At 36.8% G+C, this 18,561-nt stretch overlaps 1 protein-coding gene across 2 annotated transcripts; it reads right to left on the reverse strand.

The window, feature by feature from the left end:
- Window positions 1–686: 686 nt before the first annotated feature.
- On the reverse strand, window positions 687–18,310 carry LOC114400204 (exportin-T-like). 2 transcript variants are annotated; one of them, XM_028362538.1, is made up of 14 exons: window positions 16,409–18,310; window positions 16,111–16,200; window positions 15,924–16,013; window positions 15,639–15,743; window positions 15,373–15,432; window positions 15,034–15,096; window positions 14,850–14,945; window positions 5,373–5,537; window positions 4,514–4,687; window positions 4,342–4,404; window positions 4,170–4,268; window positions 1,530–1,676; window positions 1,117–1,301; window positions 687–991 (listed from the first exon to the last, which is right to left on the reverse strand). In XM_028362538.1, the coding sequence occupies exons 1-13, from the start codon at window positions 18,116–18,118 to the stop codon at window positions 1,212–1,214; spliced, it is 2,952 nt and encodes a 983-aa protein (XP_028218339.1). In that variant the 5' UTR covers window positions 18,119–18,310; the 3' UTR covers window positions 687–991; window positions 1,117–1,211. The 2 variants fall into 2 exon arrangements, with proteins under 2 accessions (XP_028218339.1, XP_028218340.1); XM_028362539.1 differs by having other exon boundaries at window positions 692–1,022.
- Window positions 18,311–18,561: the final 251 nt, after the last annotated feature.

Here is an 18,561-nt window from a genome sequence, read left to right on the forward strand (position 1 = left end):
TTATTTTTCTAAATTTAAACGTTACAAAGCACGTATTTATTTATCTAGTTACCAAATACATTGATGAAGTCGATGAACGGGTAAAAGTTTATAAGACTATTTTTTATTTTTTATTATATTAATTATTTTTTTCTTAAAGTACCTTTAATTAATTAAAATTCCGTTGGCGATGAACTTTTGTTTTTAATTTTGAAAATTTTAACCACCCAATCCAATTTTCATTTTGTTTTTAGTTTCATATTTTTAAAAGACTATTACAAATTAAAAATATATAAAATAAGTCAATTATTTTATTTATCTTAATTCAGTACAAAATAATAAAATAATAGTAATAAGTCTGTAATAGTGATGACAAAATGATGGGGAGAGACATCGATGCAAATAATGATTGTGATGATAACAATGATAATAGTGGAACAATGATTACGATAAGAGTATGTTTTCTAGAACTAAAAACCAAATTAACAAAAAAAATTAAAATGAATATAAAACAATTTCAAAATTAAATTAAAAATCATTTCAAATTCATTTTTATCAAATACATTTTATTTTAAAAATTGTATTTACCAAAAAATTATAACCACCTTGAATGAGACCTAAATAAATACTACTCTCTCTGTACCAAAATGACTACAATTTTAATCTTTAAAAAATATTCTAAATTGACTTATATTTTCACTTTTAAATTAAATATTTAAACATCTATTCCAATTTTATTCTCAAATAAATAGTTGTTCTAAAAAATTAATAATATATTACACGGAGAAAGAGAGTTGAGAAATAAACACCAAAATTTTGATCTCATATTGACAAGCTTCCGATGGATGTAACTCCACTGTTAAGAGAATACAAAAAATTTACAACTGAGGGACAAAAAGAATACAGAAAGACCCGAGACAATTAGCTGATTGGTCAGGTTGCATGAGGAACTCATCAAAATCAGGGCAAGGAGAATATCCATCTCTCATCCGCAAAAGCTATATACACCACCCTGCAGTGTTCACCACCGTTTCATGACCGCACTATTGAGGGGGAAAGTTTACTAGTGATTGGGAAAAATAAAATAAAAATAGAAAACACCTCAAACTTGATTTCATCAAACACAATCATAATTACCTTCAGTAGACAGAAATGAAGCACCAAACTAGGAGACGGCCAAAAAACATAGCCATATATAGGAAGAGGACTCTTAATTTTCCATTACAAGTATGCTATCTGAATATAAGGCTTCCATTCTGCTGCAGTCTCAAATTTTCCACTAGTGACTGATAGAAAGATTTTAGTGCCTTGAAATCACCACCCTGCAGAAAAATATAGGGAATACTAAGCCCACTACAACAGATATTCAATGGGTGATTCACCTAGAAAACAACACACTAAGATTCACTTTACTTAGCAAGACATTCCAGATTGACAGAGAATAAGTTGCAGGAAACAATATGGGACAAAATGAATCAATGATTTTTTATTATTTCACCAGGACTATAGAAGTATACTATAAGCATTTCAGCTCCATAAACTTTGAATACCTGCAATTTTTGACGATATTGCTCTGCCAGATCTGGTGGGCAATGTGCAGAAGAAAATCCTTTCGATACAAAATGAACTAGAAAATCATCCCCAAATTTTTCATACATTACCTTCTGTGCCAGCACAATTTCTCCAAACAAAACAAACTGTATAGAAAAATAGAAAATGAGTACTAAAATTTGGCATAAACCATCAAAGCACTAAGATAAGAAATTCAGCTTTCTCAGTTAAATAAATTGAGCAAATATTTAAGTTCCTTCCGAAGTAACAAACACCAAAAACCAGATAACTAATCATTAATTTGACATGTTCCCTCAATGCACCTAGTATGCTCCAAGTACCCCATGATAGTTGTTCATAATACCTAGTATGCTCCAAGTTCCCCATGATAGTTGTTCATACCATAATACAATTTTTTCCCTATTTTTCCTTTATCAGTCAAAGAAATTTCCTTCAAACAACCAAACGCAGAAAGCCAATTAGAAGCCAAAACCAATCTTTGTGTGTTTGGTTCAACTTATTTTGCAAAAATACTTGCTTATTTTTTCCAACTTTCTAAGAGAGCTTTTGTAAAACAAGTAAGCATTTTCTCAAAAAATAGTTCCAAACATGCACTTATTCCATAGCAAGTCTAAGATCAAAGAGACACCCTTGAATATACAAGCATTGTTACCCAAATAAACAAACCACAAGACTGACAAAACTGCACATTGTCAACAAGCCTAAGCCTCCTTATTCCACCCAAAACCTTTAATAAAAATATAAGAGATCAACTATGTCTAAATTACACCAACACATAACACACATCAAGGGACATTGCAAGCTTTACATATCTGCAACAAGTACTCATCCTATCATGTACCATTGTTAAAACAAAGGGCTTGACTTTTAGATGCTTTGAGATTTTTAGCTTTTCAAATGGATTTGTCAAGGAAAGATATGCCTTTCATGACTGAAATAGAGTTAAAAACCTGTGAAAATTCAAAGTCCAAAATCTCCTATCTGGATGGGTGGAGAGATTTAACAAGAGCAGAAGGAACTCTAATTCGTTAGTTTCTATATTACTCCAATTTCAAGAAATATTAGGAACCTGAACAGCATAATACTAGTAGTCAGCGAATCATGCATGAAAAAGTGATGGTAAGGGGTTGATACTATCCTGCAATTATATGATAAACTACCTTATACTAGAGTAATAGACTAAATCATCAAATACTTAATCTAGCTTGAACCACTGTATGATTTGTCTTTGCATTCCACGGTAAATTGAGCTATTCACTGTCACTTTTAAGATAAATAATTTTCCAAAAGGATAAGCAAGTCAGAATGGTAGCTTAACTTCTAGTTAGAAAGTGAAAATCTAACTACACATCTCAATAATAACCCTCAAGTACACTTCTTAGTATGGTTCTTTTTTTTTTTGCACAGCAAAAATTAAATATTATATATGAACTTCAGTACTAGGTGTACTGAAAATATAGATATGAATACAAGGCATAAAAAGCCTAAACCACACGAGGGAGAATCGATAGATAGGACGAAATACAAAGCCAACCCAACCCCTTTAGGAAAAAGCCTCCTTCAGGTTCTTGCAAAACGTTTTTTTAGATAATACAAAAATTTCAGAATCCATATCATACAAATTGAAAGAAAAATATCATTGTCCTAGTTGTCAATTATAACGCCTTGAACTTTTCAGCCAACAAGACTTCTCCAAAAGTCCAAATAAATTGAGAAGAATAATGCACCGAAGAAAAAAAGTACTCAGTAAGTTGGCATAGAACTTAAAGATGAAAGTTAAGCTGATTATCTCAGAAACTAACTAATATGAAATACAATCATTTAGACCTTTAAAAGAATTACACACAGACAAAAAAAAAAAAAAGACATATTCATTTACTGATGTTTTCCTTCTCGCTATGCATAAGTATGCTCAAGTACTTAATGCTTGTCCATACTATCCTACAATCATATGGTGAAGATGAACTACCGTCATATGGGACCAAATTACCAAATGCTCGATCTAGCTGGAATCCCCATACAACTTTCATTGCATTCAACTAAGGAAGAAGGGGAACAATAATTTTCCAAAAGGATTAGCAAGATAACCCTAGACCTATATAATAAACCCCATTTACAATTCAAACTATAGTTCTTGCAAAGAATTCTTTAGATGATCACATGTTAGACAATTCCAAATTCTAAAACCAATGTTATACTCTTGTTGAAAATATTTATATTCTATGTTATTTGCACCATCTTACAATCATGATCCTCTTGTTATTACTTCAAATAAACCATATTTATGAATGTTCACTTTTATTGGCATCATTCTTTCTGTTGTACAAGTATGTAAAATAAATTTTTAAATTCTGCTTCAAATCTTTTTCTTGAGGTCTCCTTTAATGACATCCATTTTTATTAAAAACAAACAAGCAAATAGGTTTCTTCACAGGCCAAAGAATGAGAATGCAAACTCTACCTTCTGTTATGAATTATAATCTGTCTTATTACAAGGAGCCGAAGTGAGAGAGAAATCTTACCATATACACAATGGTTTTGGATAACAGTATCATATCACTTGAAAGAGACAAAGAGTGACTAAAAGAATGATTAAAACAATAATACATGTATCTTACAGTATTTGCATCATGGAGCTCAAAAGATCTGTCCAGCACACTGTACAAACAGCAGTTTGTAGCAAATGCTTCAATCACAAAACTTCGAAAACCAGGAACCTGAAAACCATTGACTATTTAGGGAAAAAATCTCAAAAAAAAAAAAGGATAAGCAGAAGTGAGTAGAATCTACCTTTTCTTCATAAGGCTGGGCACACCAATCTTTAATTAATCTAATAAAAATCTGTACACATGCCTAAATTGTGAAAATAACAAGTATGATTCAGAATGTACATTTTGTCAAAAGTATTAATCCAGGAAAAATAATGACCCATAGCTGAAGAAATAGAAAACACTACACATACCTTTCTTACAAGAATATCCTTATGATTACAAGAAGAGTACAAAAGCAACTGCATCACTGGATCCAGGTATGCTTTACATTTTGGGGAAAGAAATACAGGAGACAGGTCATGTGTAGTAATCACATGAAGAAATGTATACAGTGTTCGCTGAAGTTCTTGCAATTCACGAATTTCCTGAAAGGGAAAAATAATAATCTCATTATCATTATCATGCATATACATTTGAGAGGGTTTAGATGCAAAGAATAAGTTAAATGGTAATGCAAAAAGATGCATTTCTTCGATAAATTTCACATTCGAAATAACATAGTTATGAACTAAGAAAAACATTCAATTTATATGCCACGACACAGCTATTAAGTACCAGAATAAATTAGCAGTGTTAAAAGCAAATGCAGCGCTATTGTTTCTGTTGAAAAGCTAACGCAGCCTCTTTGGGAGAAGTCTTAATTGCAACCTCAAAGGGTGGTGTTTAGTTCCACATCGACTAGAGATATGGCTTAAATAGAGCTTATAAAGCTTGGTCGATCCTTATCTTACACATCAGTTTTGTGGAGTTGAGTTAGGCCCTAAGTCCAAATTCTTAGAGTTCCCTTAATCTAAGGTCCATCAGATTTGTCGTTTTATGGCTCCATAACTTGTAGAAAGCACAAAAAGCATATAGAAAAGTGGACATTTGGCAATAAAACTAACAAGAACTGTCTCACTAACTTCTTAAAAATTTGATGAACAATAATCAAATCATAAAGAGCAATCATATAACAAATAAATACAAAGGTAACTTAAAGCAAGTAAACTAAAAGAAAAGGCACAACATAACCCAGCTACTTATTAGGTAACTGCATCAGCATTTTCAGACCTCAGTGATTGCATCAGGACCAGAAGGTAATCCATTTCTAGGAATAACACTGAATATCCGCTCGGCGACAGATGGAAATATTTCTTCCAAAATGTCATGCACCAAAGTATTGAACTTGCAGATAAGTTGATTGAGTAACAAAAGAAAACCAACCATCTGCTTTGGCTGCAATAAAACATAAAAAAGACATTAAACAGTGTTATCTTCAACCAACACCAAAGGAAACAACCAAATTCAGGTGCAAAACAAATATATCACTTCGTGTTGAAATTATGGGGTTTCAGATAAAGAGGGACGGAAATAGAATATTTACAATACTCAGATATTCATATGAATAGATATTTTGGATATTTCTCAGGGACCACCCTTAAGCAAAAGCTTGCACAGCTTTAAGCTTGATACAAATAAACCCTTTAGAAAAAGAAACTACTAAATAATATAATTTGAGATTATAGAATGGCAGGACTAAGAATCTAAGATTATTCTTATTTCTCAGGGACCAGCCAATATTTCTAGTAAAGCTGCATGAGCCAGGATTATTTTTAAAGGAAAGTCGTGCGGCCAAGCTTCCCTAGGAAGACTACAAGGCCAAGCTGATCTCACAGTGCACGATTTGAACCAAAGAGAGCAGATCTGAGCAAAGAAGATTATGGCTCAATTGGAGGAGAGAGAAAACAAACCAAACAGTGGCGAAAAACCTGAATAGAGAGCCGCAAGGCCAAAAAACAATTAACTTAGGGCAGCAGATTCAGGACAATGATGGCGACATGAATCAGATAATATTGAAGAATCAAAAAACTGGCTGGGACATGCCACCATGTGTGGAGGAGGACGGTAGCACATGGAAGAACCATGTCTACACAACAACAGTGTGAACATGCATAAAATCATCTATGAGGAGGCTCTGGTAGGAAACAGCCATCAGATAGTGCCACTGAAAAAACCATGGACAACAGTGGCAACTGATAGCCCATTGGGCCCTCCTTTGGTCATTAGGCCCAAATGCACTCCTCACATGCCACTGAAGTTCAAAGACTATGTGTAGTCTTTGCTTACTTTTGTTGTTCTAGCCATTGGAGGTTATTTGAGTTTTTTATCATTCCTAGAAGTTTCCACACAACTGGATACGGCTGTCCTTTGTCTGAGAATTAGGGAGTGATTCTGTATTTATTGACTTTTTTTGAGAAATGGAAACTTAGAGAGGTTATTCAGATATTTTTTATTTCCTTTTCTTGCCTTTTTGTTTTAATGGATTAATGATCTTTACGCCCTAAAACCAAATCCTTCCCTACCCCTACTTCGCCCATCTCCAACCTCTTCGATCACCAAGTCGCTTCCATACCCTACCTTCATTCCCAGGTCAGCTAACCCAAGCTTCACCTCTTACCTTTTGACAGCACCAAACCGTTAGACTAGTTGTTTTGGGCAAAACAATATTTCATGTTGTACCAAATTCCAGCCGACCAGCGTGTTGCCATGGTTGCTTTCTACATGAAACGTGACGCTCTTGAATGGTACCAGTGGATGCACACTAATCATCAGCTCTCTGATTGGGGGTCCTTCACTCACGCTTTAGAACTCAGGTTTGGTCCATCCACCTTTGAGAATCAGAAGGCAGCCTTTTAAGTGGTGCCAACATACCTCTGATTCTGATTATCAACTTCAATTTGAGAAACTGTGTAACCAAGTTTATGGTCTCACACCTGATGCCATTCTCAATTGTTTCATTTCAGGGTTAAACCCAGACATCCGCCAAGAGCTAGCTATATTAAGGCCCACTTCCTTTTCTAATGCAATTGGGCTTGCCAAGTTGATTGAAGATAAGGTTAAAGGTACTTGTTCTCGCACCAATCTGTGTTCCACTCCTACAAGTGTTCCCACTACCACTCCAAAGGTGCCAACCAATCCTGGTGTGTTGCCCATCAAGCATTTGATGCCCTCTCAACAGCAGGAACGGCGTACTGAAGGACTTTGTTTCTACTGTTATGAACGCTTTCATATGGCCATCGTTGCCAGGCCAAACAATACTTGCTCCTACTCATGGATAAGGACACCTCTGAGTCTACTCCTGATATTCTAGCCTCCTCTTCATCTCACGAGGACCTAGTTCAGGAAACTCATGATACCTCGGTTCATCTTCAGTTATCACTACAAGCTTTGGATGGCACATCATCCCTTCAAAGTCTTCGCTTCCATGGAACCATATGGAGAAACCTGATGATGGTATTAATGGACACTGGTAGCTTCCACAACATCATGCAACCAAGATTGGCCAAACATTTGCAACTTCCCATTTCACCGATTAAAACTTTCCCTGTTATGATTGGTGATGGAAATCATTTAATTTGTAATGGTCAATGGACTAACGTGCCTCTTTTAGTCCAAAACCATTTGTTTACTTTACCATTTTATTTGTTACCTATCCAGGGAGCTGATTTGGTATTGGGTATGGAACGGTTGAGAACTTTGGGCCCCATTATTTCTGACTTTGTAGTCCCTTGCACGACTTTTACTTACAATGATTGCTCCATTACTTTAAAAGGGGAACTATTAAATCCTCAATTTACCACTTTTCAGTAACTCTGCCACCTCATGCATACTGATTCAGTGACCACTTTTCACCTATTGACCATTGCAGACGACCCTCCTAACCTTTCTAGTCCCACTAGTGAGGTTGTGTTAACTGATTTTCCTCCCTTTCATCAATACCTACCAGATCTTCAGGCCCTTTTGCAAAATTACTCTAGAGTATTTGCAAATCCCTACAACTTACCACCCATTAGGGCACATGACCATCACATTCCCTTAATTCCTAATACCCCTCTGTTAAGGCTAAACCTTATAGGCACCCGCATGCCTATAAAGAAACCATGTCTAAAATGATTAATGAGTTTCTTAATGATGGCTTAATTGCCCCCAGCCATAGCCCATTTTCTTCTCCAGTTTTGCTTGTTAAGAAAAAGGATGGCACTTGGAGAGTTTGTGTGGATTATTGGGCTTTAAACGTAGTAACCATTAAAGACCATGTTCCTATCCCTACAATTGATGAATTACTTGATGAGTTAGGGAATGCTACTATTTTTTCCAAGATTGATTTATGATCCAGATATCATCAAATTCGGGTGCACTCAAAGGATACGCATAAAACTGCATTCCGCACTTTTGATGGCCACTACAAGTTCTTAGGGATGCCTTTTGGGCTTACTAATGCTCCCTCAACTTTTCAAGCTGGCATGAATGACTTGCTTAGGCCTCATTTACGTCATTTTGTTTTGGTTCTTTTTTATGATATCTTAGATTTATAGTTCCACTTATGTTGATCATTTGCTACACCTTAGCTTCGTTTTAGACCTACTCGTCTAATTCTTTTTACACTAAGCTAACTAAATGCACGTTTGCAATTGACTATTTGGGCCATATTATATCAGCACGTGACATCCAACCTGAGACATCAAAGTTAAAAGCAATTTCAGCTTGGCCACCACCCAGAAACATCTCAGCATTACATGGATTCTTGGGTTTATCTAGCTTTTATTCCAGATTCATTCAACACTACGCTAAGATCGCAGCTCCCCATACTAATTTGCTTAAGTCCACTAATGAGTTTATCTGGGATACAAATGTTGGACCTTGTGGCCTCAATAATCTTAAGAGGGATAGGCTTAGAATGTAGAAGAAGCAACAACAATCAATTTAATAATGTTCTATAAACATGCAAGGCAAAATTGATTGCAATAACATAAATGAGATAAGGGAAGAGAGAACGCAAACACAATTTTATACTGGTTCGGCCACTTCCCGTGCCTACGTCCAGTACTCAAGCAACCCACTTGAGATTTCCACTATCTTTGTAAAATCCATTACAAAGTCTGAACCACACAGGGACAACCCATCCCTTGTGTTCAGGAATCCTTTACAACAAGAGACTCACAGTCTCTTAACCAATCTCATTGAATAAGAAGAATGGAAGAAGAATTCTCTCTTCAAGAGAAGAATATTACAATGAAGATCATGTAAGAATCCTTATAGATTTTGCAAATGTTTGGCCAAGGATTTCTTTTGAGAGAGCATTTGACAATGAAGTTCTTTTGAAATCTCTCTCATTGTCTTTTGAGAGGATAAGACATTTTTGCCAAGCAAAACTCTCTGCATAAAATTCGTGTCCAAGTCACCTATTTATAGGCCTTTGATGGTCATTCACAAATCTAATGAAAAGATGTGACTGTTGGCGATATTCCTTGAAAATCCTCTCTAGTAATCGATTACAGAATTAGTGTAATCGATTACACAGTTGTTTTTCTTGAACAGTTGTGACCCTTCATTTAAAATTTGAATTCCCAACGTTCAGAGTTTCTGGTAATCGATTACACACTTTCAAACCATTGGTAATCGATTACATGTATTGGTAATCAATTACATGTGCCTTGAATGACTTGAAACCTTTCATTGTGAGGCAAGGCTTGATCTTGAAGAAATCTTGAATCAAGGCTTTGTTTGTTGAAACAATCTTGTATTAATCTTGAAGCAAAATGAGCCTTGTTTGATTCTTCTTTTGACATCATCAAAATCATGTATACATACATTCACAACAAACATAGCTCAAGCATTTACAAAACTCAAATTGGCTCTCACAACTGCTCTAGTCTTGAAACTTTTGGACTTTACTCTTCCCTTGGATAATGAGATTAATGCTTCTGCTTTAGCAGTGGAGGCTGTGTTGTCTCAACAAGGGCATCCAGTAGCATTTTTCAGCAAAAGGCTTCAGCATATGCAAGAGAGATGTATGCTATTACAGAAATAGTAAAAAAATGGAGAAAATACCTTATATGCCATCACTTTCGGGTATTTACAGATCACCAGAGTTTGCGACATATGCTCACTCAATCTTTCCAAACCCTTGAGCAACATCATTGGGCCACCCAGCAGCGGCTACTCATATGAGATTCTCTATAAACCAGGAAAAGAGAATCGAGTTGCAGATGCCCTTTCCCGAAGTCAAGATGGATCTGTAGTGTCTTATTTTCCCTCACTTTACCTGTCCTGGCTATCTTCAACAACTTGCGCAAGTTATATGAATCAGACCCAACTTCCAAAGAATTTTTTTCCAAGTGCAAAAATGACAATGAATTGAAAGAAGCCTACCAGATTTCTAGAGGCCTCATTTTTTCTAGAACAGGTTGTTCATCCCAGATGTGCAAAACATTCAACAAGAGTTTATTTGGGTCATTCTGTCATCTGGGTCGTCGTTGACCGTTTAACCAAGTATGCACATTTTATTGCCATCCCAGCCAAGTTTCCGGCCCAAGACTTAGCTTCACACTTCTCTGTTGAGATTTATAGACTTCATGGGTTGCCCCGTTCTATTGTCACAGATCAAGATAGGATCCTCCTTAGTAAGTTTTGGCACGAACTGTTCCGTCTCGAGGGCACTCAATTGAAATATTCCACAGCTCATCATCCGAAGACTGACGGCCAAATGAAAGCTATGAACAGATCTATCGGTGCTTACATACGTTGCTTCACTAGTGAATGCCCTTGTAGCTAGTATACTTGCACCTCGTTGAGTATTGGTACAATTCTTCTCTTCATAGAGCTATCGGCATGTCACCTTTCAAAGCCCTCTATGGCCGTTCACCACTAGGAATACCTGACTATCTTATTGGTTCCACCGATCAAACCTTGGTCAGCCATACCCTGCAAAATAGATCAAAAATCCTTAGTCAATTACAAGAGAATCTTCGTAAAACACGACAATGCATGCGGGATCAGGCTAACAAACATCGCCGAGACATTACCTTCAACGTCAAAGATTGGGCTCCGACCCTATTGCCAGACCTCTGTGGCTCTTGCTCGATCTTAGAAGTTTCTGCGTCGATATCATGGCCCTTACAAAATCATTCATTGTATCGAAGAAGTAGCCTATCACCTGGACCTCCCCAGCTATGCCCGGATTCATCTTGTGTTCCACGCTTCTCTGCCCAAGCATTTCGTTCGTGACCCTCCTCCTTCTCCTCCAAAGCTCCCCAACGATCTTCTTCTTCAGGCAGCAACTACATAGATAGTTACTTCTCCCTCTAAAAAGTCTCTTGACGCCTCCGTTGCTAATGACTTGGGCCTTAACAACACTTGGAAAGTACAATTTTCCACCACCCCTGTTGTCCAATCAGTTCAAGTAGTGATTTTGTATTCCAATACAGTGGAAACAGCTGGCATCCACTATTCACCCACTTTTTCAGTTGCAACAGACCCTTTGCCTTCCCATGACTTTAAGGACAAAGTCATTGCTGATGGGGCAAGTATTGATAGCCCATTGGCCCTTCCTTTGGTCATTAGGCCCAAACACACTCCTCACATGCCACTGAAGTCCAAAGACTATGTAGTCTTTGTTTACTTTCGTTGTTCCAGCCATTGGAGGCTATTTAATCTTTTTATTATTCCTAGAAGTTTCCACACAGCGGGATACAGCTGTCCTTTGTCTGAGAATTAGGGTGTGATTCTGTATTTGTTGACCTTTTTTCAGAAATGGAAACATAGAAAAGATATTCAGATATTTATCATTTCCTTTTCTTACATTTTTGTTTTAATGGATTTATGATCTTTTTTTTTTTGGAAGGCAAACATAGATATATATATTATTAATAATATCAGATCAGTACCAGAAGTACTGATGAATTACACATAATTACATGACACTTAGAGTGTCGCCTCCCAACCAAAACAAACCCTCCAATAATCCACTACAAAGGATAAAATATCCAACCCAAACAGATCTTGATGCCCTAAAAACCGAATCGTTAGCTTTAGTGCTAACAGCCACAGTAGAAAAGCAGCACTGTAGTGGATGAAAACGGAGATCTGAACCTATCAGAAAGATGTATGACAGAGATCAAAACCCGGAGCAAAACTCCGAGCCTAAAATTGTCTAAATCATGCCAGTAAAATGCATCGCAGATGAGATTGGAACTCAAAGAGAAACTCAGAACCAGGATACGTTTAAACATGACAGTAAAATGATGTTGAAGATGCCACAGCAGTGGACAAAACCAGTTAAGAAAATTGTTAGAATGAAGAACAAGGTCGAGGACGGCTCAATGGAAGGCATTACAGTGGCGATTCTGAAAAATGATTGTAGCAACAAAGACAACTAATTCGAAGGAACAACCATGAGTATAGTCCGAGCATTGACAGAACTCAACAGAGGAGTGATAACAGGACAGATCCAGAGGATGGTACTGTTCTAATACTGTATGGATTGATGGCTGCCTGAAATCTGCCTCTATTTACATATTGGTTAATGGGAGCCCCACAGCTGAGTTCACTCCTCAAAGAGAACTCAAGCAAGGGGACCCACTAGCCCCACTCCTATTCAACATTGTTGCAGAGGGGTTAACAGGCCTGATGAGAAAAGCACAAGAGAATAATCTGTTTGAAGGTTTCACAGTAGGAAGAAATAATGTGGAAATCAGCATATTACAGTATGCAAATGATATTGTTTTCTTTGGGACAGCAACGATGGCAAATGTAAGAGCAAGCAAGGTGATGTTGAGGAATTTTGAATTGGTATCAGGGTTAAAGATAAACTTTGCCAAGAGCAGTTTTGGGGCGATTGGAATGCCTGAGCAATGGATGAATAGTGTTGTCAGTTATTTAAATTGCAGATTGTTTTTTGTACCATTTCCTTATATGGATATCCCTATTGGGGCAAACCCAAGCCGTAGTGGGACTTGGGATCCAATTGTCAATAAATGTGAGAGAAAATTGTCAAAGTGAAAACAAAAGTACCTTTCTTTTGGGGGCAGGGTGACTTTGATAAAGTCAGTCCTGAACTTGATCCCTATTTTTTTCATTTCTTTTTCCAGGGTTCCGAAGAAGGTGGTGGATAAGTTGGTGAGGCTGCAGCGGTGATTTTTGTGGGGAGGAGACAGGGATCAGAAGAAGATTGCATGGGTAAATTGGGGATTAGTCTGTTTACCGAAGGAGAAAGGGGGTTTGGGAATCAAGGATTCAGTGAAATTCAATTATGTCTTTCTCGGAAAATGGCGTTGGAATTTGTTTCACCACCAAGGAGATTTGTGGGCTCAAGTTTTGGACTCAAAATATGGAGGATGGAGGAACTTGGATGAGACAAGAAGGAACAACACAGAATCCCTACGGTGGTGGGACCTTAGTTTCATTTGTAACTCGACTTAGGAGGGGAGCTGGTTTAAAAGTGAGACAAAATGGAATGTTGGGTGTGGATCAAAGGTGATGTTTTGGGAGGACGGGTGGAAGGATGATGGTGTTTCGCTGATGAAGTACCCAAGACTCTACCACACTTCTCAACAGAAGTACCAATATATCCAGCAGCTGGGGATGACATCTAATGGAGGTTGGGAATGGAAATTGCAACGGAGGAGATTCCTTTTGGAAGCTGAAATAGACATGGCTACAAAACTTATGGAGGATATAGAAGGTCTGATTGTACAAACTCAGCGACAAGACAATTGGGTTTGGCAGGGAGATTCAAGTGGGACATATACAGTAGGGAATGCGTACATGTTGCTTGATAGGGATTCGTAGACGAGAACCAAGATGGAGTCTTTACTGCAATATGGAAGCTAAAAATCCCAAGTAAAGCCTCTTTTTTTGCTTGGAGATTAACCCGTGACAGTTTGCCAACAAAGACCAATTTAAAAAGGAGGAACGTGTAAACTAATGATGTCACATGTCCATTCCACAGAAATAATAAAGAGGATGCAGCTCATCTATTTTTCAATTGTGTTAAAATCATGTTGCTTTGGTGGGAATCAATGTCTTGGATAAACATAGTGGGACCATTCCCGCAAATTCCGAGACATCATTTCCTCCAACACTCCTACTGCAATACTTCTCGTATTAGGTTACAGCAATGGCAGACTTGGTGGATCTCCCTTACATGGTGTATTTGGCACCATAGAAATAGGATTGTTTTCTCAAACGACAGCTTCAACGGTAACAATCTGATGGAGAATGCTCTATTCTTGTGTTGGATCTGGCTAAAAAACTTGGAAAAAGGATGACATCCCATTCCACTACTGGTCCAGCCAAATCAGGGATGGGTTTTGTAATCAGGGGGGATTAGCATATAGATATTGTGTAGTTGGGCGCCAAGCTTACAGTCAGATCTATGGTTACTTAATTCTTGTTGTATAGCTTGTATTAGGACACCATAGTTCTGCATAATATGGTGCTAGGTTGTATATACAACAGTACCCCTTGTACTGATATTATATCACTATATATATTATAACCTTATTTTTGCTGATAAAAAAGAAAAGAAAAGAGGATAACATATTAGAGGAATAGTATTCTCAATGCCATCACATTCAAATGCCCCTTGCAACCCCAAAACATAAACATCTGCAAAATCAATCTTCAATACCAATAGCAATGCAAAGAAATGCATTTAGATCTAGAAATTTAAAAGGATTAAGTAAAGAAATTAGAGATAATATGTACTTCTATTTCTTCAAGCAACTGCTCCAATGCCTTTGGAAGGTAAGGAAAAACAGATGCTCCTAGTGTATCCACCATCCGGTGTATAAAAGATGTGACCTACATACCATACATGGATGTTGGATAAAAATTACAGATCTTTTTTAAACAAACATTTTCAATCACTAAATCCAATTCATACTCATACCTTGTTTCGCAGAGGTTCTACTTTTGGAAATATAACAAGAACTTGAAGAAGTACATCCAATGTCTACATAGAAGACGGAATTGCAAGGTTTAGCAAAATAAAATATTAAGAAACAATACACAAGTTCAATAAAAATAGACATAGGCTTACCATGAAATATTATCAATCACACAAAGCATGTTGCAAATATACATTTTATAGCAAAACTCAATAATTTTCATCTATAAGACTATAAGATTATTTTCTAAAGCTTCTTAACACAAAAAAGACAAACTATACATCTGATAAACCATATACACCTCCAGGGAACATGAACCAAACAATTTTGAAAATACTAACCTGCTTAAACATGAGACCAATTGCAGGGCGACTAGCAGTTACAAGACGCTCGCTAAAGCCCTAGATCATGTACAATATAGTAAGAATGGAGGAAAAACAAAACTGTAAATGTATTTTCATTGAACCCACAATAGTACCCTTTAAACTTCAAATTAAGATACAATCAAACAAAATATAAACCTTTTTCATCACTAATGGTATGTGAGTTTTGAGGCTTTTATAATATCAGAGGTGGGGAAAGCAAAAGTCTAAATTAGAAAAAGCACCTTACTGAGAGAATTAATTGCCATAATAATTTGCTGGGTTACAGCAATTTTAGCATTAGTCTCCTCAGCATTCAATAACTTGGCATTTTTTAGCAGTGCCTCAACCTGTATTAAATGAGGATAGGAAATTATATGCACCAAATACCAACCGTAATAATCTCAAAAGAAGAAATGATTCTCGAAACAGGAAATGGGGACAAAGAATTTTTATTAAGTATCTTGCAGTTTTTTGTTTATTATTTTTTTGGATTAGAAAGTATCTTGCATTTTTAAGTAAAAATTAACCTGCTGACAAAGAGGACTGAGCAAAGAAGATAGATAATCAGATTGCTTTTCAGGCAGGACATCTTCTGTTCCAATCAATAAACCAATTGCCTGACAAAGTGTGTCAATAAACATAAGAGAAGAAAAATAACAACAAAAAATTTCACAGAAATATTCTACATCCTGAAACTTAGGGAAATGTGAATACCTCAAAAATGTGGCTACCATCTTCTGATCCTGATAGCTCTTCTGTCGTATAATTCGTAATAGTGAATTGAGCAACTGTATCTTGCAGGCTCTGAATTTATCAGAACATTTTAAAGAATAGAGAAGAGAGAAGGTGGAAGTAACCAATCACACGATTCATCCATGCACATCAAGGCCAAACAAAAAATGCAAGAAGTCAGGAAGAGTTTACATATAATTTTGTTTCATAAAACATACTGTTTTGAGAACATTTAAAATACAGAAAAACATGTAAGAGGGATGGATAATATAATTGCTACCTGCAAAATAGTCTCTATAAAAGGCACCAACTTCATCTTCAGCAATTTTACAACCCTCATAAACAAATAACTGGCTCTACGACTTACATTGATGTTTGAATGATGTATGCCTCTTTCATCAAGAAAGGCAGCCAGAACCATGGGAATATATTGAGTATTATCCTGAATAAACTTAACATATCTTGTCACTGTCTCCAAATAAACAAGGGCGACAAGCCTATTAGAGTGACAAGGAAACTTTGTCGATAGAAGCATAAGCAACAGCTCACTCAACAACCCACTCCCAGTTCTTATAGTTTCCTCGCTTATGGATTCTCCAAGTGCATATAAAAGAGAAAGTGCACCTTCCACCTCCTCCACATTGCTATCTGAAGATCTTGAAACAGCACTTGCCAACGAATTTCTGATAAACAACTGAGTTACATCAGGCGCTACACGACCCACAGTGCGAAGCAGAACAAATAAATCCTTTCTGAACTCTACCATCCTATCTTCCTCCTCTTTACCAATTTTGTCCATGAAATCAAGATTAGTGCGGTATGCTGGGTCATAACGGATTAGCACAAGGATAACTTCCAATATTTGTCCCAGGTGAAGTAGTTGCTTCTCCGGCAAAGGAGCAAAGCTCTTCAAAATGGCAACATAACCTGAAAGAAACTGAATGATATTGACATCTACCTCAAAATTCTTCATTACATAGAAAATGGAGGGAAAAACTTCACTCAAAAGCTCCATAGAAATTCCTTTAGCATCCTCAGAATTTAAGTGTTTAAAGCAATCCAAAGCCTCCACAGCATACCCAGAAAGCAATGCAGCTATATCAGAGACCAGCTCGGCATCACCATCCTCGGTCACTAACCTAAGTACCCGACTAATTTGAAGGCTTCGCAACAATGACAGTTTTGATTGGGGCTCCATTCGCTTAGAAACAACTGCTAACAAGCATCTGACTGCAGCACCACGAAGCTGAACAGACAGAGGACCAACCAAAATCAAATCAAACAACAAAGGGATGAAAGCATCATTGACTATCAACCCAATGTCTATCCAAGAAATATATCTCCTCATGGAATCTAACACACTAGTGCATAGCTCCTGATCAGAATTCCGGTACATAGAAACAATGTCATACCAAACTCTAACTATCTGACACACACACTGCTGTCTCATTGCGTCCTTAACCCGGCCCGCAACTGTCAACTCCTCAGGGGTTCTAGGGTAGTCCAAATTAATGAGTTCATCATCCAGGGCATTCAAAACTCTACAGAACATGTCTATGACCACGTTGCCTTTGCTCAAATGTGGAAAAAAATCAACAAAGACGGAGGACCAAACCAAAGGGTACTCGAAGTAAATCAAAGTTATCAAAACCTGTGCAAGCTTGTTCTTTATAAATGCAGGGCCTTCCAAAACCCTTGTGAGGTTCTTGTCTTCGAGGCACACAATTGAAAAGACGGAGCCCCTGATCATGTGCCTCTCATCTGGGGTCATTGTCAAGTATCGTGTTCGAATGACTTCATGCAAGGTCTGTAGGCACCAAAACTGGACTTGAACAAGATTTGAAAAGCATAATTTTTCAATGCACAATCTACAAATTAAAGGCTTCTCCTTAACATCATTACAGTAAAGTTCTGCCTGTTTCTTCAAGTCATCGTCAAGGGTTCCGGATTCATCAAATATAACAAGAATCGCTCTCTCCAGATCATCCATAATATTCTGAAGAACAGAGTTGTGCGGTGTGGATGGATGGGATTTGTAAGGAAAAGTTTTTACTTTATAGGGCTAGGCAACTGAAGAGGCTTAGCTTCTCGGATCAATGGAGTAAGAACCTAATAACATAAATATGGGTAGGGTTTTTGTTAGCTTCTATCACTTTCTCTCTGTGTTTGCTGCCTGCCTGTTGCAGGGGTTTTTTATGGTTTGATTTTAAATAAAAACAAAATAATAGGTTTTTTAATTATAGAGAATTTTATTGTGTAAAAAAAAATAGAGGGAATTTCTCATCAGTTTATTTAAATTTTAAAAAATGTTTAAAAGTATTTTTTTCAACAAGATTGTAAAATTTACTTCTTAAAAAACAAAAATTATTTATTTCAAGTAAAAAAACTTTAGACAAACATTTGGTAAAAGCAAAAAATTGTTTATTTTATTGA

The sequence above is a fragment of the Glycine soja genome, chromosome 19 (genome assembly GCF_004193775.1).
Source record: "Glycine soja cultivar W05 chromosome 19, ASM419377v2, whole genome shotgun sequence".
Classification (NCBI taxonomy): Eukaryota; Viridiplantae; Streptophyta; class Magnoliopsida; order Fabales; family Fabaceae; genus Glycine; species Glycine soja.